This window comes from Falco biarmicus, chromosome 10 (assembly GCF_023638135.1).
Source record: "Falco biarmicus isolate bFalBia1 chromosome 10, bFalBia1.pri, whole genome shotgun sequence".
Classification (NCBI taxonomy): domain Eukaryota; kingdom Metazoa; phylum Chordata; class Aves; order Falconiformes; family Falconidae; genus Falco; species Falco biarmicus.
The window spans coordinates 3,930,709-3,957,228 of NC_079297.1; the positions used below are offsets into that span (position 1 = coordinate 3,930,709).

The following is a 26,520-nucleotide window of genomic DNA, read 5'->3' on the forward strand; positions in this document are numbered from 1 at the left end:
GACACATTTGGGTATCACTGCTTCTAAAAAATCCTACATTAACATTTGAAAACAGTGTTCTTGCAGGCAGTCCTGAGCCTGATCAATAGAGTAAGATGAGCTTTAAGCCATTAACATGGCTACAGTCACCAGGCCACTGGTAAGACACGAGCATGGCCTTAAATTAAAGGACGTGCCTGTGGCTAACTTCTCTTTACACAACTGCATATGGCGTTTATAGGGTTTCACTACATGATCTTCGCTGGACTGATTTTATTTGCATCTTCTAGTTGCTTTCCAAAAGAGTTAGTTATCAGTTTGAGCAGCAATTCCTGACACTAGACCCTGGAAAAATTTACATCCACAACTATGGATAACCATGTATTTAAAAAAAACCCACACACCGCCACCACCCAAAACCCCCACCAAAATCCCCCAAACACATACAGGGCTGATGTTTCAGAGCCTAGATAAGCATGACTTCCCTTCCAGTTCCACCCTCCTCCAGATCCTTCTCCACATCCAAACCTTCCTTACTTCGCTGTGCACTTGAGGTCCGTAGGTTGTGCCACAGCTGATCTGGGCTGGACTCCTCTTTCTCTGCTGCTGTCTCCTGAAAAATAAACCAGAACATGTTTACCTACACAAAACAGAAGTTATCGTAAGGCAGCCTGTTTTTGGCAGACAACACACACCTGACATCACCTGCTAGTCTAAGAAAACGCTGCTCGAGCTCAGGGCTACAAGGCTGTTCTGAAATTAGGAACCATAATTAGACGATCTGGCATACAGGTGAAAAACAGACGACACTCTCATAGACAGTATTTGTGATAGATTTGCACATCATTAGGCCAATTCTTCCCTTCACAAATCATTAGCCATTTTTCCCCTTTAAGTTCACGCATTGAGGAGATCACAAACAGTGGACCAGGCAAGCTGCGTGGGATCCACCCGCTGCCTGTGATCACAGTTTCACAAGAAAGAACACGCTAAGAAAGCGGCAGTCAAAAGCTTCCCTTTGTGGGCTTCACAGTAACCTACCTCTCTCATCTAGAGAGAGAAATTAACCATTAGAAGCGTAAGGAGGCATGTGGCAGATAATTTTGTTAATTAAAAACCTTACATTTACTAGAGCTAGTTAGAATATAGGAAAGCTTATTCCATTACCAAAAATTAGTGACTTTCCAAGAACCTGCTTATGGCACAGAGTTGCGGATGGAGGGCTGAAAGTTAAAGGGACCTGTGCAAAGTCAGTGCAGGTGGACACACGGGTTAATCTGCACAGAAGAAGTATTTGTCTTTAGAGTAGGTGCACAACTGATGGGCTTGCCATGAGAGCAGAACCAACTCTTTCAGCATCTGCAGCTAAATCACAGATCATGGAATGAATAATCCCCCAGCATCTTCAGATCCAGCTGCAGTGCAAACAGCCCGCACAGAACAGTGACACGGGAAATATGTGGAAAGGTTCCGACAGAAATGCCAGCACCTTTGATGCCTGAGAGCAGCTCGCAACAGAGGTGGACAGGAGGCAAACTGCAAAACAGTCCTGAAACACCGATGGAAATAAAAACCGAAATGACTGACAAATGACTGCCTGCATTCTTACAGCCTGAACCACTTCCACTCCAGTCACAGCTGAACTGAATTAGCTTTAAGCTCAATCTGCTGAAAGAAAAATACAAGTAATTCTGTATCGGAATTTTTTTCAACTCAATTTGCTGAAAGAAAAATATGAGTAAAAGAACACGTATTCTTTTGACAGAAAATACAAGTAATTCCAGCAGTGTTACTGGGGTGGGGAGTGGAGGGGAAAGAGTCCAGTGATCTTGCTGGATGCTGATCTGGATTTTTCACATCTGATCAAACTAAGGCTATTTAAAAAGACAAATTTAGCATCTTTGTACATGCTTTTGTTACACTAAAATGTAATTTTAAAACATCAGATTTAAAGCAGATGCAGTTGCTTATCAAATGCAAGTATTAGCGATCTAGTGCATGGACACCTAAGATTAAGAGCTCAAAAATCCCCATTCCTATTCTAAAGACAGTACAATTATTTTAAGAGATATAACAGGCTTCTATGTAATCTGCAAGTTTAAAAACTTGCTGAATTTCAACTGAGGCACTTAGGACAACCTTGCAGCATTATTACTCCCAGAAATGTCATCTTTTTGCCACCCATTCAGGGAGGAACACTCGGAACACTCTGCAAAAGAGAATCAACCGTGACTGTCCCAGCGCAATTCCCAGTGAGGAAGTTATCAGCACCTCGGCACCGGGCAGTTACCAAGAACGTAACCACAGCAGCTTCCAGTGATGCTGCAGGCTGCTAACGTCATTCCCTTAAGCATCCAAGGGATTCTTTGGGTATAATTAATCTCATTACAGTAAAAGAAGTTGTAAAGAGGTTCAGCCTGAGGAAAAGGAGTATTCAGTTCTTGTAGAGAGCAAGGGTCCCGTGCTGCTCAAAGAGGTAGATCTTAGTTAAGATCTTCTGCCTAGACACTTGACTGAGTAGAAAAAGTCACAAGGAGACCAGATTTGGATACTTTTCAACAGTCCCTAGAAAAAATAAGAATGCTGCACCTTGTGGCCACAACCAAGACAGCTGCAGCACAGCAGGGAAGCAGGCGAAAAGGTAATGGTTATGTATTCTCTAGCAAAAAAGAAAAAAACCCAACAGGCAACAGCTAGTCTTTCCTAGTCTTTCTCCAGGATTACAAGCTGTACAAGGTCAGCTTATCAGAATTGAATTTATTAAGTTCTTTCTTTTTTTTGGTTAATAATGATTTAACACATCACTGGAATGAAGAAAACACAAGAGGGCTCCAAACATGCTCTGCAAGGCTGCAGCGCTGTGGGCACTGCACAGAAGCCTTCCAGCAATCTCTAGGGAGCTCACGGGATCTGCACGTTTTGTAGCAGCCTCAGTGCTGCAATCTGGATGCAGAATTCCTACAGTCTCAGCTTCATTTCTGCTCAAGAGATGAAGTCATCTATTTGGAAACGACAGTAGCCCTAAACCCAGAAAGCCAAGTCACCTCCCACCACGCAACAAAGTCTTTCAGGAGACCCCACTCAATTAACATACCTCCGAGCTGACCACTCCAAAAATGTCTCGGACATCACGCACAGGATGCTTGTTCTTCCTCCTCCGTGACCGGGAGTAGGTGTCCAGCCGCCGCTGTACGGCAGCAGCCTGGGTCTTGGTCAGGGTGGAGAGCAGCACGATGTTGTCATTTTCCGAGGCATGGTCCCCAAGGAGGTCGGACAAACCTGCGTCTTGGAGCCACTCGGCTTCAGCTTCTCCCTCTGCGAGGCAATGGATGAGAAGGTCGAGCGAGAAGAGAAAGGAGAACAGCAATTTGAGTGTTTGCAACACTTCAGAGGTGGAAAACCAGAAGGCCGAGCCATCCCGTCTCTGGGGTGGCAGTGGGACATCGCTGGAAGGGAGCTACTTCTGTGCTAGGAAGCCACAGCTATTCTCAAAATCTCAGCCCTGTTCCCAGCTGGGTATCAGGGTGAAACCAGAGGAGAGACGGCACTTGGGGCAGCTATAACTGCCCACACCCCCCCTTCCCCTTACCCAAGACAAGGGAAAAGAAAAGAAAAAAAATAGCTGTGGAGGCATGGGTGTCGCCAGGAACACAGGCTCCCAACAGCTGGGCAGAAGAGGGGGCATGAGCCCAACTCTGCTCAGTATTTCGCACAAGCACTGCAACAGGAATGGAACCCAGCAGGGGCTTTCACAGGACAGGGGAGGAAAGTCTGATGCATTTACTTAAATCTGCCTTTCCACAGCCTGCCTGTGCAAAGGGGAGCTCTGGCAGCAGGCAACGGCGCCCAGCGAGCTCCCAAGGGATGGCAGTGCCTCCCGTGCACACCCGATCCTTCGGCAGCTTTGAGAGGGGACAAAAGGTCTGCAAGAAGCCACAACACTGCACATCTGGCTTTTTTACTCTTCTCTATTTGGCTATTTCTTTTAATTTTTATTCATCTGTATGCATACACCTGTATCAACAACTTTTTTTTTTTTTTTTTCTTCAATATCCAAACACTGATCTGGTAGATTCAACTGTATTTTAATAAAGTTGCAGAACTATTTGTACGCACCACCCCTGTTCTTTACCTTTTCCAGTAGGCTGTTATCCATACAGTCATCCAACAAAAGCAAAAATGTTACTCTGTGCATTTGCTTGCTGTCTGTACCTATTAAAAACATTAAAGACCATTCCAGTTCCAGAACAAAGTGTGAGAAGCCTGGAGACAGTCCAGCAGCATTACTCAAACAAGCTCAATTCCATTTCATTTTTCAACATATATAAAGTTGCACATCAAACACAGAAGACAATTCTTTTCCTTATGGGATACACCCTTTGTGCAAGCCAGAAAGTGCCTTGAGCCAGGCAGCTACTTGAAATCCAAGGATAAAAGAAGCAATTTAGCAGGTGGCTTCAACTTTAATACAGCGAACACCACAAAGCCTTTATCTTTTCAGTTCTATGTGCCACATGCATTCACCGCAGGCAGCTCCGGCATAGCTCTGCCAAAGGTTATACTGGGAAAAAACTGTCACAACTGAACTGCAACGGAACAGTTCGTTCTTTCCTATGAAAACTGCCGTCTCCTCAGGTATCACAGCTGCTCAGGCAAAGCTCTGTTATTGCTGTATCAATAATAAAAAAGCCATGCAGCTCTTCTTGAGAGATAAAATAATCTAATTTTTCCAGGGAAACTTCTGCATTCATGCCATTTGCAAAACATATTGTGACTCCATTAAAACTCTTTCCAGCCTTCGGGGGATGCTCTTGGTGGTGTTAGGCACTCTAATGAAACAGGACTTTTTTTACCAGTACACCACAATAAATACAGCTGGACTTGAAGTCAAGTGTTTAATGAATCATCTAGCAAATTGGCTAGCTTTCCTACATGGTCTTGAGTTTTGGCCTTTTCCCATGTCTGGTTCTACAGAAGCTAACAGGTAGAGCATCCCGACGGTGCTGCTCGCTTGGTTACAGCTGCTCATGTACTTGTCCTGCCCATGACTCCTTCCTTTATGCTTGTCCTACATCCGCGGTTTCACAGCAGCACGGCGAGCAAAAAAAAATTCTGGTTTATTTTGTCTTTGGGAACTAAAGGAAGTTAAGTGTATTGCTTGCAAATTTTGAAAATACCCAATTCCAGTCATAACAGGAAACTAATCTAATACACAATACTAAGCTGCGGGCCCTAAATCGGACATCCGTGTAAGCCTACTGCCCCAGCTGATGCCAAAGCACCAGATTTCAATTCCTTTATTTAATATTTTGGCCCAGTTGTGTTTGCCAGTAACACAAAAGAAAACCAGTAAAATAAGTTATTTATGGGGAGAAGGGGGAAATCGGAGAGAAATAGGTCAGACCTGAGAGGTCCACAGAAGCTGAGCTACAGGTTTAAGCCTTGTACAGATTTGCCTTGTGAGTTCCAGACAAGCAGCATTTGGGGGAATTGGGCACTATTAGGAATAAATTTGCAAAACTGAAGAACACCACTTCTAAAAAGTTACTTGAAACACAAGCAAGCCACAAAAAAAAGCGCTTATAGTAAAGCACTTGGTTCCCAAACAGTTACAGGACAGCTATGGCATCCTACAATTTCAGACTAAACACTAAGCACAACTTCCTACATAGTTTTCAAAGGTAAAGAAGAATCCCTCCTTGCAGACACTTCTCAGATGTGATTACATGCTATAAGGATGCTGACAGGTATTTTAGTGGCACTGCTGCAAAGCACATACGTTATCAGTCTGCTGTACTGTCAGACCTTGGAGAGAGCTGGATGAACAGCAGACAGCAAGGGAAGGACAATGCTGCTCGTATTTCAGAAAAAAACCTACTTTCTGCTCCCTTCGACTGTTAGTGAGGCCACAAGTACCACCAGCACCTTCCAGCTGACCCAGTTCTGCAAAGTTACATGCTGGCCTCCCACCAGTACCAGGTCACAAGCAGCTTCCCATTACGCCACCCTTACACAGGGCTTGCACAGGAGGCCAGCGTTTTCCAACTGGGTCAGCCTTTTTGCAACGACCTACCCACGTGTAGCCTCCCTGCTGTCCCCATACTGCAATTTTGATCAGCTGTTTGCCAGGCTGAGCCGTGCCACCCCCGGACGGAGCCGTTAGCTGCTGTCCAGGCACGACCTCTTGGGCTTCACGCGATGCGTGGTGGTGCCTTTGGCTCCGAGGAGCCCAGAAGCCCCTGTGCCGCGTTGCCACCGTGCAGTGTCCCAACCACACATCGCAGAGACGCGAAAGCCAACAGGCACCAGCCAAATCCCACATCCATGCCATCGGGAGTCCCCCCGGCCACTAACCCCTCTGGCACAATGCTTGTTTGACCGAAGCTCCTTTGCAGAAGGCACCAGGAGGCTGAGCGTGCCGCACCTCCTTCCCCAGCTCAGAGCATTATTTCAAGTCTGTCTGGTTTCAGTGGACAATTAAGCAGTCGGCTCTTGCCTGCTAGATTAATATACAGCATTAAGACACTTTTCCTTGTGTCCCTGCTTACACACAGTAATCGAATTGCCTCTAGCAGATCAGTCTTTTGTATATCCCAGACAGCCTTTCATCTCATGGCACGGACTCTTTTCCAGAGTCTCCTTCCTGGCGCACTCATTTTCTGAGTCACTTTTGCATCTCTTCCAGTTCTAAGAAACACATGTATGTCCTTTACGTAGGGGCACTAACAGCAGGTCTTACTGTTTACTGTGTCTTGCCTACTGCAGCAGACACGGATGGTGGCTGTTCCACCCCACCCTCCAGAGCCCCCCTGTGCACCCAGGACAGCTATTCACCCAAGCACAGCAGCACACTGGGACTGTCACTCAAGCATTTCCCCATCACACACCTGGATCCTTCTCAATATCAAGCCAGCACAACAGCAGGAGGCTGCACAGCTGCAAACCCGACCAGTCAAGAGGATGCGCAACCAATTAAAACCCATTCTTCAAAAGGGACCTGGGAAATGCACAATCCCACTCTGTGGGATCACTGGACACCTATCACCATTTAACATCCCTCCAGCACCCCAGGGTGTTGTACCTCCCGTGTCAAAAGGCAATCAGTCCAGATTCCAGTTATTCCAAAATACTGGATAACATCAGCACTACAGAAAGCCCAGTAGAAACACCCCATGCACATGAAGCAGTCTTCACAAGAAAGAGAAAAAACCAAACCAAAAGGAGGTACATAAGAAAAACCTTGTGTGGACAGACTCAAGTCATTCTGGATGTTTATTATGATTTCTTGAATACTGAACTAGAGGAGGGAGAGTCTGCCTTCCACAAAGGCAGCTCTCAAAAGCCACTAGGATGAAGTCTCAGAACCACGCACACAAACAAGCCTTCCCAAACACCACCAACCGTCACAGCGTGTTTACCAAACAGCCTCCTGCACGGGGAGGGGGAGCCCTCACACTTGGTGGGGGCTGTCTGAAACGCCCTGGAGCCTTGAGCGTATTCCTGATGGACCTTTAGCATCAGCTTTGTTTCAGCAGCTGAACGTAGACCAGGCCAGCACTCCTCTTCTGCAGGGCACTACCTACCACCCAATTAAAAATACAGCTCTCTGATCTGACTGGTAATATTCTAACCATATTCCAACAGGTTTCCAAATCATTCAGGTGCATAAGCAAATTTTCTCTGTAAGATGTCCATCTTCCTCCCCCCACTCCCAACATTTTTGGCAACCTACCCTCTTGTGTTTTGATATCTGCAAGGCTGCATTCCTCTTGCTCGGCTTCAGCGCTCTGTTTAATGTTCTCTACTTCCAGCCAAAAACTGTCCATTGACAAGTTGTCCAAAGACTCTACCGTGGAATTCGTGCCCTCTGACACCAGGGATGCCAAAGGGCTCTTCAGAGGAAGCTGGCTCATTTTGCAAGGGCAATTTCTGGTACTGAAAGAGGAAGAGATAAGGAGAGAGAGACATTAAGCTACACGTACTCACATACGACATTCACATGCAGCGGTCTTCATTGATTAACGACTGCAACAAAAGCCAAACAGAGGTAAGTGCTAGACTTCCTTTGGTTAGTGTTTAGCACTAACAGACAAGGTTGGGATCAAATCCACCAGGGAATGGGAAAAACTGCTGTCCAAACAAGCAAGAGGATGCAGTATCAACATGGATTTTCCGATGCTGTCCTTCCAGTGACCTCCGAGACACCACCTACCACTCCCACCCTTGCTTCCAAGATCCCCTGCAAACTCGCACAGATATCCTCTACAGTCATGGACAACCGAGATGCTTCAAGCCTGGTGCACACGTGCTGGGATTATCTGGCACGCACAGCAAGCCCAACAGCTCCCCGCCGCAGCAGGCTGAACCCAGCAGCCTTGTCCTTCGTTTGCAAAAGCTGGCACAGCTCCATCTCCTGCATCTCAGCTTGTGCAATAAACAACTCTGATGCGTGAGGCCCTCTTTTCCTGACCAGACCAGATTTTTCAGCTGTGAAACAGCACAAGTGTCCTGGGAAGCCCAAACATACAGAATTTTCTTACCAGCCTGCTGATTAATTCATGGGTGGCCGAAGTCCCAGCCCGGCCTCCTTTGGCTTTCAACCTCCGTGCAGAAAGCTGTGAGGTTCTCAACAGCTCATAAAACAATGCCTCTCCTAAAATTAATTTTAATTTTCTTCAAAGGGTTACAAGCCATTTAAACCCTGCTGTGTATCTTTTTCAAAGACATTAAAAAAAGTGGGGTAAGCAGAACCTACTTATGAAGACACCTCAACGGCTCAACTTAAAAATACTAAATTAAAGAGATCGCACACTACGCTAACCCTGGATGGTTTTAAAACCACCTGTGAACAGCCACCACCACCACCCAGACCAGAACTGCTTTCCAGTTTCACAATAAAAAAAGCGCAGATTGAGTCTTATGCCTTGAAAACCATGACAACACAACACCCTCAAAATGCAATTAAGCCTCCTAACTCCAGAAGGACTTAAAAAGTTATAGATGGGAAAATATCTGGAATGTTTTAGCTCCTTTTATTCTGGAAAGCCATTATTAGCAGTTCTGGCACCAACTTGCTTCTGTTAGAAGAAGCATTTCAAGTCATAAAGGGCTAAGTCTGAAGAATCTAACAACTAAGAGGCATATGTTGTAGGATATTCTGCACTTACATTTACACATGTGCAAGCATATTACATTCATACCTTTTTCTAATATGCACGTAGTCAGTCCTTCTCTTCCAAAGGTCAGAACTAAAGCAATAACCTGGTTCCAGGATCGTCTAGAGCCAGACATGGTGTTGAGAATGAAAATAAGAAGGTTTTTGTTTGCTTGTTTTACAGGAACATAAGAGTGAAAGATTGAAAAGAGCTCCGATGCCACTCAGCCCACCTGTGACAAGGGCAGAGGTGATCTGCTTGTTTACTACCCATCCCCACTTCTCCCACCTTTCCTATTCCTGGATACCCAAATAACAGGCGCCCAGTTGAGATGCCACTTTATAGCCTGGCAGAGCACTTAAATAGTCAATCTAAGATTTTAACAATTTTTTTTTTATCTGCATAGCTCTCTCTGTCCATCTCTCTCTGTTCTACTACACCTACCATCCCAAATCATTATTTCCCCTTTCAAATTTTTACTTACATCTTCATCCAGTAGGAGTTAACACTTTAGATCGCATCCTCCACATTAACTCTTCATCTTTAGTACTCCTTTCCATTTTCTCACATTTGCCAACAGCCTTCTTGTGAAAGGATTAGATTTAAGTGAAGCCACTTTGCTAGCATCGAAAAGACCATTTAATACCTTGCCTTGATATCTCACTAGAATTCTACTACACACCAGGCAACAGAAATCATCACTTGCAACATGAAACCCACCAGGAGGTTTTTAGATTATCTTGAGGGACTTGGGTTTTGGCTGTATCAGCGCTAGAAACGCTGGCAGCCCAACTTGCACTGAAGAGCAGCCTCGCAGAGCACACCATCATGTAGGCTAAGGAAGCACCTTGCCAGGTCTCCTAAAGGCCCTCAGCAGGCACCCAACTGCTCTTCTTGACCTCAATTATTGCCCTATACTACCGTGGGACCTACACTGCAGCTCTGAAATGCACCTTTCCTTCATGTTCAGCTTGGTTTAGAGCCTGCTCATCTAACATCCCAGAAATCTCCATGGATTCATGCTAAAACAGAACTAAGGTTTGCAGATCTAGCAGAGCCTACCCTAGACCTGAGCAGCAGCTTGCACAGCCTGCGTCACACATAGCTATGACAACCCCCTCCCCACACCTGCCTGGAAATAAACCCACAACAAAACATTAAGCCAATGTAAATACAATCTTCAGCTTCTTCAGAAGGGTGGCTCTTGACTTGCTCTGGATGACTTGTCCAAATACCAGACCCTGAATGCAAGTTTTAGTTCGGGAGATACTACAACTAAGTGGAGTAACACTTATTTAAGGCATTAGGGCGTATTCCTGGTGCACATATGAGAAGGGTCACGCCATCCTTACAGCCCAGGTTTCAGGCTACAGCTTTGCCAGCAGTTAATTTTGATCTACCAGCACCTTCAGTCCATATGGAGACAACAGAGTACTGGTGCCAGGATACAGCTTTGCCAGACAACAACGGGTACAGTACCGTGATCCTACTCCAGCTTGTGCTGCCGTACCACCCACAGTTATTTTCCTTCCTTCCACAGCTGGTAATACAGATGAGCTGGCAGTGCTTGCACCGAAAAGCTCCACAGGAGGCACGCTGTATGCCTACTCTTGGAGAGCAGTATTTGAACTACTTGTGTCTCAAACAGCCCAAAAGCCATCCTAACTTGTTTTCGACCCCACGGGCTGAGGCACTGAAGCCTATCTCACCAAGGTGCAGGATGCTCATGCCGCACAGCAGCAGCAGGATCCAAACCCCAGCTCTACAAGTCCTAAGCTAGCACTGCTGTTCCTGTCTCACGGAACACCACAGCAAAATCAGGCCTTCACCTTTAGAAAATCTTTTATTTTCTGGCCTTTTTTTTTTTTTTCTCTTGAACACAGGGCACAGTGCTTTACAAGTACAACCACCCAGGTGGAAGGCTAATTTTAGATTCAGCGCACCTAAAAGACTGTTCTTCCTCATTGCATTCCCAAGTCAACGGAGGGCAACCTGTGACGTATAAACATAGCAACAGTTTAGATTGAAAGTGTAGATTGTTGGCTTTAAATGTTAATTGCTCAGTTGTGACTGGGCAAGGAGTAGGTGGAATAATCAAGTTCACATAGTTGCACTGTCAGTGTAACAAAAAACTTAAGATTATGAAGTTTTAAAAATTAACCCCCCCAAAAAGCAAACTGGCAGAAAGATCCAGCTAAGGACAATGGTAAAGGAATGACTCTGTGGAAAGGCTGACCATCCTAGTGTAACCTTCTCGGCTCGTTCAAGAGCAGAGCCAGTTTTAGTGGGGCTCAAGATCCATTCAGCTGACTCGCCTAACACCTTCAGTCGAACCCTGACTTAACCTTTAATAACACAGTTATGAGAAATGAGGCTGGCATGGACCTTATACAGTTAATTTTCTTATTATTATTTCTTCTGTAAACCCCCTCTTTGAAGGGCACTGGTAGCCCTTAGCAAGACCTGCACAGACTGACTCCGAGTGACAGTGGCTCACCCATCCTGGGCTAGGATATGCAGTCTCAGAGTAGTTTTTTGATCTGATCCTAGATACTCTTAACACATGACAAATACATTGCAAATACTCATGCAATTCTTGGCCCTCTTGAATATCAAAATAAAATAAACACTGTTGCTACGCATTTGATCATGCCAGGTTTGAATCATTCCCAGCACTGAGCTTCTCAAAGGATCCCTAGCTGCCTTAACTACCTCACCGCTTGCTCAACATCCTTCCCTCATTGAAATACCTCTCGAACAGATGAATAAATAAAGAGGTTCCATCTCAAGCACTTCAAACAGAACAGAAGGTGACAAGTGTAAGCCAAGAAATGGAATTCCTTTAATATTTGTTCCAGAAAAAGCTAAGATGAGAAAAAGGCAACGGGAACAGAATAATTAAGTTATACAAGGCAGCCCTTCCATACAACAAACACCTAGTTTTTAAAGACATTTCCAAAGATCTGGAGCAAGCACAAAGGCCCACATGAAACAAAGAAACAGATGGAAGGAGTCTGAATTAACCTAAGCGCAAGTTAGGAGCAGCACACCAAGGCACAGCATCATAGCAATTCAGACCACTAGCAGGAAACACAAGCACTTTTGAAAGAGGAAAATATAATAAATTATTCTATCAACTGGCTGCAGCATTTTGACAGATGAAGACACTAAGTCAAGGAACAAAAATATGTTAGCGTCACAATATGCACACAACTTACCGGCTTTCAATTTACTTCAAGGTCGAAACCGACTGATGGGTGGTACTAAAGCACAAGATTAAAAGAAACAAACAACAAGGTCTATGTGGTACAAGTCTGTCTTCACGTTGCTTCCAAGTTCCTACCTTAAGCAAGCAGCCTAAACCGAAATGAAGAACAGTGTAGTTAATTCTGGAGACAAATAATGACCTAAAGATCAGCCCACCACAGTTCATGATGATAGGTTTCCTTGTTTAAAAATCACATAGTAGGAAGAAGGCATCCAGAAGCAACAGACAGAAGTATTTGAAAAACTGGAGCAAAATCTGAAGCAGTAAGTCACATATCTATAGCTATATATATATATAAAATATACATAACTATAATACAGATACCTATAATATGTAACTATAATATAGGCACCTATAATATGTAACTATAATAGATATCTATATGAAATATAGATACAATTTGTTCACCGAAAGTATTGGAAGTTTAAACCTCAGTCTTGCAAAGGCATCAATGCTAATATAAGAACAGGTCCCTGTATTGAAGAAGTCAAACAGCTGGCTGTCAAAATCCTACATGAAGTACACATAAGTGGCTATTTCATCCAGACACACAGAATTACACAGAACTGTATTCCCAGCACAGATGGCAAATTTATCCAGGAGATGCTTTGTGGACAAAAGCTCCACAACTTTTCTACCAAAGATCTAAACCAAAAGAAAGCTCTACTACAAAACTTTAATGCCTGCCTTTGTTGCCCTTACAATCCCCCAGATTTTGTACACAAAGCACTACTGAAGTTTACTTTTAGGAGAAAACTGAAAAGCACATGGCTGCTTCACATTCCTTGGACCAGAGCATAAAAGCCAAGACATACAAATTATCAAATCACCGCAGCAGCAATGAACAGTAACTCACCCAATTACTCTTACCATGCTTTACTTTCCCTAGCTTAACTAAACAACTAAAGAGCCAGAATTAAAGCAATCTTAGAAGCAGGCTGCCACTGCTGCCATACATCTTGGAGTACCTCTAACCATTGAGGATTTGCTCCTATACCTAGTAGTTTCACCAAAAGCATGCCCTACGAGAAGTCACCGTGCCTTTAGCCCAGGCTATGCCATACAGTGCTGCTGCCAGCCGTCACTTATATTCACATAGATGCACTTTATCAAAGACACTGCACCCATGGGACAGCACACTTGAAGGTCGGTCGGTATAGCACCAGCAGGAATAGCGAAGACGTCACTACTACAATTTGCTAATAAGATTACAGCTTGTTTTCAGTAACACAGCAATCAGTTCATCAAGATCTTCTATTATGCAAGCAGCTCAGGGAGCAGCGTCATGTAAGGTTGTTTTGAAGAAGCCTGTTCTGCAAGTGATAAAGAGGACGTGCCAGATAGCTCCGCATGCGTGGAGTAATTCGTACTCCACACAAGCTCCAGCTTTGCCCTGCTCCAACAACAACAAAGCGCTCCCCAGCTTCTGTCCTGGCATCCCCAGCGACGCCAGAAAGACAAAACAGCAATCCTGTGCCCAGTGCTTTGTGGAGGGAAAAACGTGAATCCTGATGCCTGTGCACAGCTTAGCGCCTCCATCATTTTCTGTGCTGGACGCGAACTCCAGAGGTTACCCCCGCCACAGCACTGGGAGTTTTAAATAAAACATAGGTTATAACTTACCCGACAACAAGTGCTTCTATCAAAATATTGAAGGGCAGAGAAACTCCATCTCAACATTGCTGTCTCAGGCCTTCATCTGGAACAGATGTGCCTGCACTGGGTCTAATAAGTGTCTAAAAAAGCAGCTAAGGGGTAGCGAAAGCTGCCTGTAATTACAGATGTGTCTGGAGGTGTCTCAGACCAAAACTCAGGGCAGAACACACTGGATTGGTAAGCCCATGCAGATACAGCCACATTAAAAATATTCAAAGCCACGTTTAGCTTAGTCTGTTAGCTGGGTGTCTGTCCCACCATGCCAGGGTTTGTTCTGGCTGCAGAAGACATCAGCCACGCTCTCTGTAAGTGGCCTTTTGTTTCACTGTAAGGTCACTGCAGACGAGGCTGCTGTTCACTTTCCCTGCACCGGCAGGGTAAGCCAAACAGGAAAGGGCTTTCGTTGACACGGAAATCCGGCTGCGGGAAAGGGGTACCTGGCCAAAGCAAAGCTTTAGTAGTACTGCCATCTTTAATGCAATTACAAATTGATAAGCCTGATCTACGGGATGATTAGATGAGAATCATTAATTAAGAGGTGGCATTCCCATCTCTATTTCCAACCTCACACACTCCACTGAATCCACAGTCATCTAAACACACGGGCTTCGTCCATCCAGCAGCCCCAAGGACCTGGGCTGCCATTCACATCCCACCTGTTGGCACAACACCAGGATGCCAAACCCAGAGACCCACCAGCGTGGGGCTGCAGACCCCAGAGACCCGCCAGCTACAGATGGGGGCTCCCACATACTTGCTCTTACCCACTCCTCCTCCTCAGCTCCCTGTGGCTGCCGCGAGGCTGAGCCTGTGCACAGGATTCCCACCAAGTGGCAGGCAGGGACTCGCTGCCCTTCGGTGACTTGGCTGTCACAGCCTGTAGCACACGCTGCCCGGGGTTTTGCCGAGGCCAGAATGAGTCAATACCTCCCAGTTACTAAACGCATCCTTAAAACATGCTACCGTTACGTCAGACAAGATGCCCTTACTTCATTTCCATCACTGCTGTGACTTCAGGCGAGATGCTCAACCTCTAGGGACCTCAGAGGGACAAAAGGGGTGAGGGACCACAGGGCTTTCAGAGGAAAGGCTGCTAAGTGTGTCTGAATCCTTTATAACAGGCTGTGAACTTACGATTGTTCATGAACGCAAAGGCTTTTTACAAAAGCAGGTTCACACATACTAAATATTTGTTCTACAACTTCATTAATGTTGAACTTGGAGTAAAATCAGGATGACAGGATTCATTTTTATTTCTTCTTGTAGCCCATTCTACCAGCTACACCATTACAGCAGAGAATCAGTAATGATAAGTTGCTGCTCAGCTGTATGGGAAGAGGAAAAAGACTTTGAAGAGGTCACCAAGAGTAACTCGCTGACCACAACGTATGGAGGGGTTGCGAGATGTCCTGGCATCCAGCTATGCATCCAGCTGTGTGTGAGAGGTTTGGGGATGCAGGAAGACAGGAGGGACAGTCATAAGCTCCTTGCTTGGATTTCTCCGGTAAGAGTTATTACACCCAGTGCTTGGCTATTACATTGCCATAAAAAGCCTGCCCTTGGTTAAGATTTATAACTATTTTTATAACTAATAACCAGAGCACTGCTGGCAAGCCCAGAGCCACCAGCCCCAGCCACAAGCCACCTCAGGTGCCACAAGCTTTACAGCACCGAGAGGAGGAGCACGAGGGAGGAAGAGCTGGCTCAGCAATGGCTTTTTCTCAGCGGTGCTTTGGAGGCATGACACCTTCGCTGCCGGGTAAGCCGGAGTCTTAATGGGAACCAAACGAGCATGCCACAGTTACTGCTGCAAAAATAAACAGTCATTAAAGTCAATTAATTAGAAGACCAGGATGGCTGGCATATCATCACCTTATTGTATAGGCATGTTTTAGGTGGCTTAGCTACACATATACATAGGGGATGCGTTTCACCTGCTGGTGAGTCCTGAATGAACAGCTGCCCGTTGCCAGTTTTTAACTAGGAGTTAAATATTTTGGTAAATGTTACTAGGCAAATTTGGGGTTCCTGCTGCAGTGCCTGGCCACAGAGCTGTTTGGCACCAGTATGGCCACCGGAATTCAACTAACTTGTGTGGCAAAAACCTTAGAGCTGTTACTGAATATTTTGATTTTTACCAAAGCAGCCCTGCAATACTCAAGGTGTTAGTCTAGTTCTCTTACACATGGGTAATTTTAAAGTAATTTGCCATATCATTCCTGTGTCAGTCCCCTTAAGATTATGATTTTTTCATATATATATATATAAAATTTTTTACACCTCAAATTTTGACTAGGATCTTTTAAATACTTCCTTTCTTGCTTCTACACACAAAGTAAAAGCAAACTAGGAAAAATGAGAAGCCAGAAGCATGAATATGGGAGCTATGGTTAGAAACTAAATCCCTGTGAGTACATACACACAAAACCAACAGGTTTCGTTTACTGCAGCAGGGAAACCTTCTGAAACTTGCTGCAACATCTAGGCTGAAGCAAATACATGTTAGATGAGTCTGAAGTCACCTAGCATCCAGTAAGCACACACACAGTACTGTGTTTGTCAAGCAAAGTAGTGCAGTTTTCAGTTCTATCTTTTAGTACGCACGCTTTGCATGATATTTATAAATAACCAGTTCTTAACCTTCGTACAGCACTACAAATCACTGAACAGCCCTCAAACCCCGTGACCTGCCAGGGCAGCATTACCACTGAATCACAAGGGAACAGCCTGCATTTTAGCCCCCCTCAGCCACACATGCACCCCCAGGTCCCACTTCCACAGCTTGCTGTGCTTGCCCCAGTTAGAGAGTGAATTAGGGGAAAAAAAGCTGGGGGGGGTGGGGTGGAGAGGGGGTTAGTAGGCTTTATTTCAGGATCAAGGCAGTCGCAACACCGTTTTAAAGAGCATGTTATAGCCTGCTTACCTCTGGAATCTTACCTTCTTTCCACCTACCCTGCCTCGCCTCTCAGCCCTGCCTTTGGCAGGGAGAGCGGCCACCCCCCCAGCACACACACCCCCAGCACCCCGCTCCGTACCTGCCACTGCTGCCTGGCCAGGCAGATGCCAACACCACCCAGGGCCTGGGGATCCCACTTCTGGCCACCCCGGAGCTGCACGTGCGATGCTTGTCCATGTCCCGATGGGAGAAGAGCAGCAGCCAGCCTGGCCGTGCCCCTCTGCCCACGAGCCTCGCGGCTGATAACGAAGAGCTGCTCCTTGTCACCCCCGCGGTGCTGACTGGAGGCCCGTGAGCATCCTTCTCCTCCCTCCCCGCATCCACCCGCCTGTGCGGACAGAGCAGGAGTGGTGTAAATCCACCTGAGCCTTCAAGGCAGCAGTGCCCACGGCTGAGCCGCCCACGCCTGGGACGTGGGCTGAAGGACACAGCCCACAATCAGCATCCTGCGCTCGGAGTAAGCAGAAAATAGCAGAGAGTTATTCCCAAGCCTGGGCTGAAGCTGAGGCTTGCTAAACATTAACTCAAGCCTCAGCTGCGTGAAAAAGTAACTCCCAAAAGCAGCACCGGGAAGGGGGAATCAAACAGCGTATTTGCTCCTAAAAATTGTGCTTCTCTGAAGTAAAAGAACATGAAGAAAAGCACAAAGTATCTGCCTGGGGATTTGAGGGGGGCAGCAAAAACCATGAGTGCTTATTAAAAAAGCAGATTCAGTGTTTCCTGCCATAGTTGAACGATGAGCAAATCCCAGCTGGGTGTAAGACAGTGGTGTTGAAAGAGCAGCATAAACCCATAACACCCACAGAGAATATTTTGCAAGATCCAGATCCTTCTCTAAAACCTCATCAACCAACCAACAGACACACGAGCAAAGGGTTAAAGCCAGCAGATTCCCCAGCCATCCCTAACAGGTTTTGTTCTTTCCTTGTTACTCCATCCACTAAACCTCCTTTCACAAGGGGTAACTTCCCTCTCATTTAACATTCACTATTTTTAATCCCGAAGTCAAAGGGACAAGTCATTTCTTTAAAGTTTCCTTAATGAAGGCGTGCAAAGCTTCTCCAGCACAGGTAATAACCCTGCTCTGTGTTTCCAATATTCCCAGTAAGACTGGATGTATGGCTCAGCCTGCCCTGCCTCCAACAGCTCAAAGGGCAGCAGTAGCTATTTTAGAGACAATCCCTCCTAAAAGCCTGCAAAGAAGCCAGCTCGGTTTTGTTTCTTACCCCTTAACACAGCTATTTTTCCAGCCACCGCTTTAGCCCAGCTGCTTCCACCCCACCCCACGAACGCGCAGCCAACCTCCCGCGGAAGGAACGCTGCCCGACTGCCCAAGCTTCGGTCCCCCGGGGCAGGTAGAGGGAGAATCTGGGATGTTTACAACTCTCCACACTAAGTATGCAAAAATATTAATGGGAATTTCCCCAACCCCTCAATCTCTTTTTCTCCTTACCCTCAATTCCTGAAAAATTTTATTCCTCCCCCCAAAATTCTGGACACTTGTGACACAAACCAGGAGGAAAGCCCGCCGGCGAGAAGGAAGGTGGGTCTTGCTCCAGGTAACTGAACGTGGCTGTGAGAAAGCTCCTCTGCCCAGCCGGAGCTCGAGCTGGCTTCCCCCGTCTCGCCCCGGCTCCCAGTACACCCGCTGTACAGTGGTGCACAGACATTTTGTGCTAGATTTCTTAGATTTCTTATATAGCTTGTTCACTACAAGTGGCCCTAATGAGAATCCTAAGGGATCAAATTCCAAACTCGGGTTATCCATTTAGCTCGTCCTATCAGCTCCAAACCCAGGCAACCGGCAGAACACACCAGCTTGTGAAATTCAGTTATAACCAAAGCTCACCATGAGCCACAGCTTTACAACAGCACTGTGTTATCCATAGGCAGCAAGCACATTGTCATAGAACAGGGTCAGAAGGGACCTTAGAGATCACCTAGTTCCAACCCCCGCCGCGGGCAGGGACACCTGCCACCAGCCCAGGCTGCTCCAAGCCCCGTCCAGCCTGGCCTTGGGCACTGCCAGGGACGGGGCACCACAGCTGCTCTGGGCAAACCGGTCCAGTGCCTCACAACCTCACAGTGAGGAATTTCTTCCCAATATCTAATAATAAAAATTCATCCAATGATAAAGACCTTAGCAAGGTGCAAAAAGCAAATTAAACCAATTCTGATGCTTTTATTCAGGTACACAGACAATGGTTGCTGCAAAGCTACATCAGACAGAAGCTTACATCATCACGTGTGACCACCCAAACTGCCCAGGGCTGGAGACATGGGAGGGGAGAGCAAGGAGAGATGACAATGAGAATATCTACAGGAGGAAACGCGGCTGCTCTAAGCTTTGCTGTTTTTACAAACTCGGGAAAGCGTTCTCTCTGCCCAGGGAGCACCTAGCCTTTCCAAAAGCCTTCCCACCAAGTGTGCCTTGCCCTGGAACAAGCAGCTGGGTGTCAGGCCATCCCTTCTCCTGGACACAAAAGCACATCTAAGCTGCCAGTACTGCAAGTAGACGGGCACAACAGCCCACAACTATATTTCTTTTATTTTCAGCTACGTTCCTTCTCATTACATTTGATAACTTCAGCCAGCTGCTTGTACTTTTTGACTCACAGACTTTCAGACAGACAGGCTGCCAGTCCCTCATATGAGCGAGCTTCATCTTCACAGGTTTCTAATGCAGCAGTAATAATTCAGCCAGGCTTTTTGCCCAACTGAGACAATTTTAAAGTATCCAGAATGAAAACAGAATTCTTTAGTAATATATTCAGCTTGGACTACTCATCTAAAGCAGTACACAAGCACTACTGAAAGTTTAAGATCTCTGTGGATAATAACAGCTGCACTACTACCTACAGCCTTTCAGACTCCTGTCTGGACTTTGGTTATTCATATTATTTGAGAGAAGCAAGCTTATTTCCTAGCTTGGGAGGAAAAAAAAAATAAAAAGAGGTGGAGGAATAGGACATGAGGCCAGCTGAGTCTGCATTTTCGGACAAAGTGAATCAGGATAAATATTCCAGCTCTAGTTTCGAGCTCTCCAGCATGTTTCATGCTCCAGGACAGTCTTCCTGGCGTCATTAGAGATGAGCCAAGCTCACTAGGACGAGATCATCTGGATCACAGGAGCTGAATCTTACTCAAATATGGAGACAAAGAGACGTACCAATGCTCTCAGCAGCCAATTAGTTCAAATGAAATCACTGATACAGATCCAGCGCTGTTATCATCACAGCTCTAATGCACAAGTTATTTCTGAAGGTATCTACACATCCTGCCAAACTGACACAACTTGGCTCGCTCAGTAAACCTAATATTTTTCAGGACCAAAAAGGAGGGGGAAAAACTTCGAACATGCTTTTGGATAATCAGGAATTTCAGCTGGGCAAAGCAGGTGCTGGCTGGACACCTAAAGACTACAGGAATTCTCTGCCAGACCGCAGGGATCCCAGCAGGCTGGGAGACCTGCCTCCAAACGCTGCCTGACAGAGCTCAGCGTCAGTGCAGTCAGGTCAGCTTGAACACAACGTTCATAAGCTGCATCACAAGATGCTATGGCAGCATTATGTTTTTCAAGTATCCCCAAAGTAATCTGTTACCACGAAAACCAAATGCAACTAAAGACATGGCAATGTGAAGTAGAGAGGAAGAACATGAATGTAGCTGAAAGCCCTGTCGTGTAATTCTTTTTTCTCCAGCAAGTTTATTTTTACAGAGTACACAGTATTAGGAAAGCCTGAAAATAATATATCCCCCCTCAACCCCATCAGATAGCAAGAAAATCCTCAAGCAGCGTTACCTATCCATCACATGGACCCATTAAGATTAAGAGATTATTACAGTTTCTGAGTCACCCAGGCGGTGAGATTACCCAAGTCCCAGCTTGTTCCCAGTCTGCCAGAGAGGCAGCACCCAGGCCGCGGCTCGGGGCAAGGTGCTCCATCACAACCGCATCTGGCTAGCAGACAGGGCTCCCAGCAGCCAGCCCCGCACAGCCACTGGCTCTGCTCTGCCCGGAGCCCGGGGACCAAAAAAGCACCTCCGGGCTCAGCAGCTGTCAAGCTACAGCCACAGCAACGCTCAGCCCCTGCAAAGTGCTTCTGCCCGTGACTGCTTCACAAGGCGAGACCCAGTGTGTCAGCCTGCTGGGAGGGACACAGGCATGCCCAGGGGAGCTGGGGTGTCAAGCCCAGTGCAAGCGCAGGGGCGAGGCACCCCCCTCCCCGACTGCCCAGCATCGCCCCGCGACCCTTCCTGCTCTACCCACACCGGGGTGGCTCAGACCCCACGCTGAACGGTCAGACCTCGCCTTACTGTAAAACCCAACCTGCCTGCGGCCGCGAGCTGCACCTCAGAGCACATCGTCTGCTTTACTGCACCAAAGCGTCGTAACAAACAGAGGATTAGGACTTCAGGCAGCAGACAAACAGCAACAACAGATGCTCCTTAAGATGAGATTGTTTGTACGCAGATGGCTGTTAATCTCACATTAGAAAAAAAAAGCACCAAACCCAAACACTGGGCAAAGGAGGGATCCCTGGTATCTGGCGGGATGCGATGCTGTAGCAGGACTGGCTGGCTGGCAAAGCCAGCACCACTTCATCACGTTTGCATAGGGCCAGCAGCTGTGAGCAGCCATCTCCACCAGGCAGGGCAGAGCTGCGTACACAGCTGCCTCAGCTGCACGCCCTGCTTCAGTGTCATGGCTTGGGAGAGTGAAAGAGGCAGGGGGGTGCAGGGAGGATAAAAAAAAAATTGTATACTTCTTAGACACAGATGTATATTCAGATAAGTGAACTGCAATGTTGCTTAAACCTAATTGCTACTGTAAATGTAATTTAAACCACTCAAAACATTCCCCTTGCTCAAGGAAGAGCTGTAACAATAAGAGGAAGCACTAGGACACAGCAGCTATTCTTAATACTCAAAAACACTTATTCTGATGAATAACCAAGACTTACTAATTTAAATTGAATATGTTTCTGCCTCCTGGGCATTTTCAGGTGGTATAAAATTATAAGTCTTAGCAGGTTTCCAAGAATTACCTTGTTTACCTCCTTATTCAAACACGTGCCTGATACCTACCAGGTACCGTGCCATGCAAAACTGTACCTTGCTGGACACTAAAGGCAGAACGAAGTGACTGGCACCAGACTAATAACCAGCAAGCTGCTTGTTCACTTCCTTCAAACACCGGGAGCTATTACCACTGCAACCAGCTGACTAAGTGCCATAAATGCCTTCTAAGGTGTGATGGGAGACAGGCAGATGGGGCAAAGGATCAGCAGTCAGTGCCCTCCCGGGCTGCAACAGGTAACACCATCTCATGCCAGCCCAGCTGCACCAGTCCAGCTCACGTGGGACTGGAGCCCGCGCTGCAGAGCTCACCTCCAGCACCCCCTTCAAGGAGCACTTTGCACCTCCTTAATGTTCACAGAAAAAGGAATATGCAAGAGCTCAAATTCCCAAGCTCACATCCCAGCCCATTTTGCAAACCCCATTTTGATTTTTGCAAGTTGGATTTTCTGTTCCCTTCTGGGAAATGGATGGCGCAACAGAGCTACGGATAAGACGAGTGTCAGAAATGGATTATCTTACTCTGCTGCCCCAGTTCTCAGCCCAGAGACGTGATAGATTAGGTTGTCATCTTGTTTATTTCCTGCACCGTAATCACAAGCAGCAGGATGGGCTCCATAGGCTGAAACCACTGTGAGTCAGTGTGTTTTTGGGCATCCATAAGAGTTACTGCCCAAAGAATGCCAAACATCCACTCCTGAAAGAAGTCATGCCCATGGCACGGCCCCACGCTCAGTGCAGAGCAAATGGTTTGGAGCTACCAAGGGTATGAGACAGCTGAACAATAGCTGCTGATAGCTTGACTCAGATAAGCTATCAGGGAGGATGGTAAGACAGGGGGAGGAGAAAAGTAGGAGTGACTGGTCATAGCTACACAACTAAGCTATTTATTAAATTTAAAAGTGAAACACCTAAAGACCAGAGTGCGGACTAAGTACAAGTGCAGTTTTCAAACCAATGTCTTGTTTAGGGTTTTTTTGATAGGTTTTAGTATCTTACAGTTTTAAAAATCTCTCCAGAAGTTTTTATGTTGGGTCAGACTGGCTGAAACTACTTCAGAGATCAGGCTGGAACCCCTCTGTGTTATCGAAGCTTGTCTTGTTGAATGATTGCAATAAAAACTAAATATCTAAATACTCTGAATTCAAGATCCAGAGAAAAATACTTACTAAATAGGTCCCCACACATGTGGGTGTAGGGCATTTATTTGGGGATGAAATGCCCCCGTGCTCATGTGTGGGTAGGACATCCATCTGCCTCTGAGCAGGGGAACAGAACAATACCCCCTCTCAAAGGGAGCGGTGTTTTTACAGATCCCGATTGCTCAATCAAGTACTTCCAAAAATAAAAATAATATGCAATGCAGCCTAGTAGCAGAAGTTCCTATTTAGCAGTCAGGCAATAGTAAGTGCCAATTATTCCACTCATAAGCAACAGTTGTGCTTGTACTCAAAAGTCTCATCATTTATCCTAACACATTTCTGTTCTGCTTTGTCATCTCTTTAGCAGCAACAAGCCCACATCACAAGAAAGCCAAGCTTCTCTGTGCAGGGAGATTACAGGCAGCCCATAATTTGTATTTACGGGCATTCTCATTTGTCCTCTAGAAGAGAGCTGAGACAAACAGAACTGGGCTGCTGCTTTAAAGGCTCAGAAGTTAAAAACTCAGCTGTCACTATTTTTGCTACGCTGGCACCCTGCTCTGAAGTCACCATGCAAGAGCTTGTCTGTACTAGTTTTGTCTATAAACGACGCAACAGCTGGAACAAAAGTGGTTGAGATGCTGAACCTGATTGCACAATACAGCTCACAGCTCTTACAGAGCTACTAGGAGTCAAGAGGTTGTTAACTCATTAGAAGAGGGCTTGTTTCTCCAAAATATTAAAGACAAAGTTTAATCCCACGAGTCTTCATGAAAACCAGGATGAGAAGATTTCAGGCATCATCCAGGACTTAGGGGCCAATGAGGGGATACAAGAACTTGCTGCAGACATTCCCGAACAGCTTTGTGGTGCAGGATTTTGAGGAAGAACACCACAGGGCAGGGTGAGGTTAGTGGTGCAAGATCTTCTCAAAGGTCAGTCAGGGACCAAACTAGTGCCTGTAAATCCCCACATGCTGTTTACTCTTGTATAAAAACCCACTGCTGTAAATGCGGGGCCAAAGAGGACATCAGACATACAAAGTCTCAGGTATCAATGTCAAGTGATGTCGCAAGACAGATTTTTATTTTTCAGTTTGCACCTGGTGTGCAAGTTCAGAGTAATGGAGTGCAGTTGCAAAGGAAAGAAGATGACACCAGTTGATCATCCACTGAATAAGCACTCTTGAATCCAATATGTTAAAAAAGAAGAATTTCAATTCAGGCTCACAGGCGAGTTGAAAACTGCAAAGATTTCATAGAAGTAAATCTAAAGACACATATACAAGCAGACAAACTATAGCAACTATGTTTTACCTCACAGCTTTAGTTAGTCTGATGAACTCTTGTAACCCAGCTGATGTTCAGGACTGTATGTTTTAACCAGGCTGGTCTAAGCAACTAAACTTTTGTACAAGGGTCCTTTTCTGACACAGGCATCACTTGACCGGCTGCTGACGCAGCTCCTGCTCAGGTTTTGGCCCACACACAGCTAACGCTGATAGAGCTCAGTCTGACCTGTGCTGGGAGCAGCACCACTGGGCTAAAGCAAGAGCTACATGTACACCAGGTACAAGGGAAAGGGGGACATAAGACCTGCCATCCTTGCAGCTGTGCAAAAGCAACTGTTGGGCAGTTTCTGGTAAGACTGAAACTCTTCAGAATTAACTGGAACAACCCGCAGGAATGGTAGACACCAGACTTCCACGATGGAGGATGTAAGCCCATCACCTTACACAAGCAGCTTTCAAGCTGACCCATCAGCATCCACACTGCTGAAGCTCCCAGGCTTCCCCCTGTGATAGTTATACAGTGACAGAGGAGGAAGGATAAGCATGCTCACCATCAGCTGGGAAACTGGCTTCCTCATAAGCACGCGAGTTAGTGAATTTGTGAATCAATGAAGCAATGAATTAGAGAATGAACAAGCTGCACAAGCCCACCAAAAGAGGACTGAACCCTTGTTTGTTTCTTACCTAATAAGCTCATGCAATAAAGTTGGACTCACAGTGTACATCCTCCTGTAACCTTGGAAAGGTCCAAATGAACCGTGACACTTTACTACTGTCAGGAAAAGTACTCATATAGGGTGAAACGATATTCACAAATCCCCAGCTACCAACAAAGCCGCAGCTTCTTGACCTTTATAAAGACTAGTTTTTCTTTCCCATTTGCCTTGTTAACTATGAGGTAATGCTAAACCATTACAAAATTGCACAGACCTCGCTAGCAGAGTTCAGAGGAAAGCCTTGAAGCAGCAATTCCTGGTCCTACTTAGAGATTTACTTCCCAGTTAGGCTTTCTTTCAGTTAACACATCATTGCAGCTAGAATAATCTTCGCAAAAAGCCGTTCTCCAAAATGATTTTTCCGGGATGTGTGCTGGTATTTAATAAAGCCTTGAATTCTTGCAACAATCCCAGCAGCTCTGTGCTTGCTCCAAACTTTTCCTGGCATCCAAACATCCGGCAGCTCCCTGCCTGCTTTACGTTGGCCAAGAGCGTAGGAAGCGCGAAGTGAATGAACTCTGAAACTCTTGGACTAGGAATATCGTTAGGAGGACTGCTCCCAGGAGGTATCCTTCCTCTCCTGTTAGTCAAAGGAAATGCTCCATCTAAATACAGCTGTTACCTTTATCTGCTTTGACCCTTCTTATGCAGAAGCTGGAGTGAGTCCAGGATTCTGGAATATTTGACCAAAACAACAGTATCTCGGATCAGCTGCAGGGATGTATATATTGCAGCCTTATGTCCACCTTCCGCTATGAGGCATGCAAGGATTTCCTTCCACTGTGTCAGCCCTGCTGTTTTCAAACATTAACATTGTCTGAGCTTTACCTTGACCAAGAAAAACAACTTTCATCAGCAAAGCTGTATTTATTTGTTGCCTAAAGAGGATATCCTTCCAGTTCCATTATACATTGGTCACCTGCTATGGACCTTGCAAGAGTTACAGGCTGCTGTTCCCTCAGGAGCTTTTACCGGCACCCTCAAGGCAAGAAATACTGTTTCCATGTCCAGTGTTGGTCACTTGGTTAGGGTTGTCAGGAATACCATCAGGCAGGAGAAACGGGGGTTCAGGCATTGCCAGCACGCTCAGCTGTGTACAGAGACACTGAGAAACCCGAGTGTCCCCCAGGACCCCCGCATAACTGTGAATGTGGCAGCAGTGGAGAAAAAGTTTTGAATGCAGTTGAATGGCAAGAACCATCAACAAGACAGCCTCATACACCAGCTTCAAAGCCATCACACAAAGTCATTTTCCCAAACCAGCAGAGCTACAAACAG

General features: G+C 46.0%; 1 protein-coding gene across 6 annotated transcripts in view; it reads right to left on the reverse strand.

Annotated features, from left to right (window-relative positions):
• Positions 1-26,520, reverse strand: part of ARHGAP40 (Rho GTPase activating protein 40) — a 42,511-nt gene that overhangs the window by 11,622 nt on the left and 4,369 nt on the right. Inside the window, exons 1-4 of one of the 6 annotated variants that reach the window (XM_056354656.1) lie at positions 25,521-25,852; positions 7,712-7,914; positions 3,074-3,294; positions 517-592 (exon numbers count right to left, since the gene is read on the reverse strand). In XM_056354656.1, the coding sequence (XP_056210631.1) occupies positions 517-592; positions 3,074-3,294; positions 7,712-7,892 (478 nt within the window). In that variant the 5' untranslated portion in view covers positions 7,893-7,914; positions 25,521-25,852. Of the gene's footprint in view, positions 1-516; positions 593-3,073; positions 3,295-7,711; positions 7,915-17,093; positions 17,338-25,210; positions 25,406-25,456; positions 25,853-26,520 lie in introns of those variants that run through there. The other 5 variants (XM_056354655.1, XM_056354653.1, XM_056354652.1 and 2 more) reach the window with 5 other exon arrangements.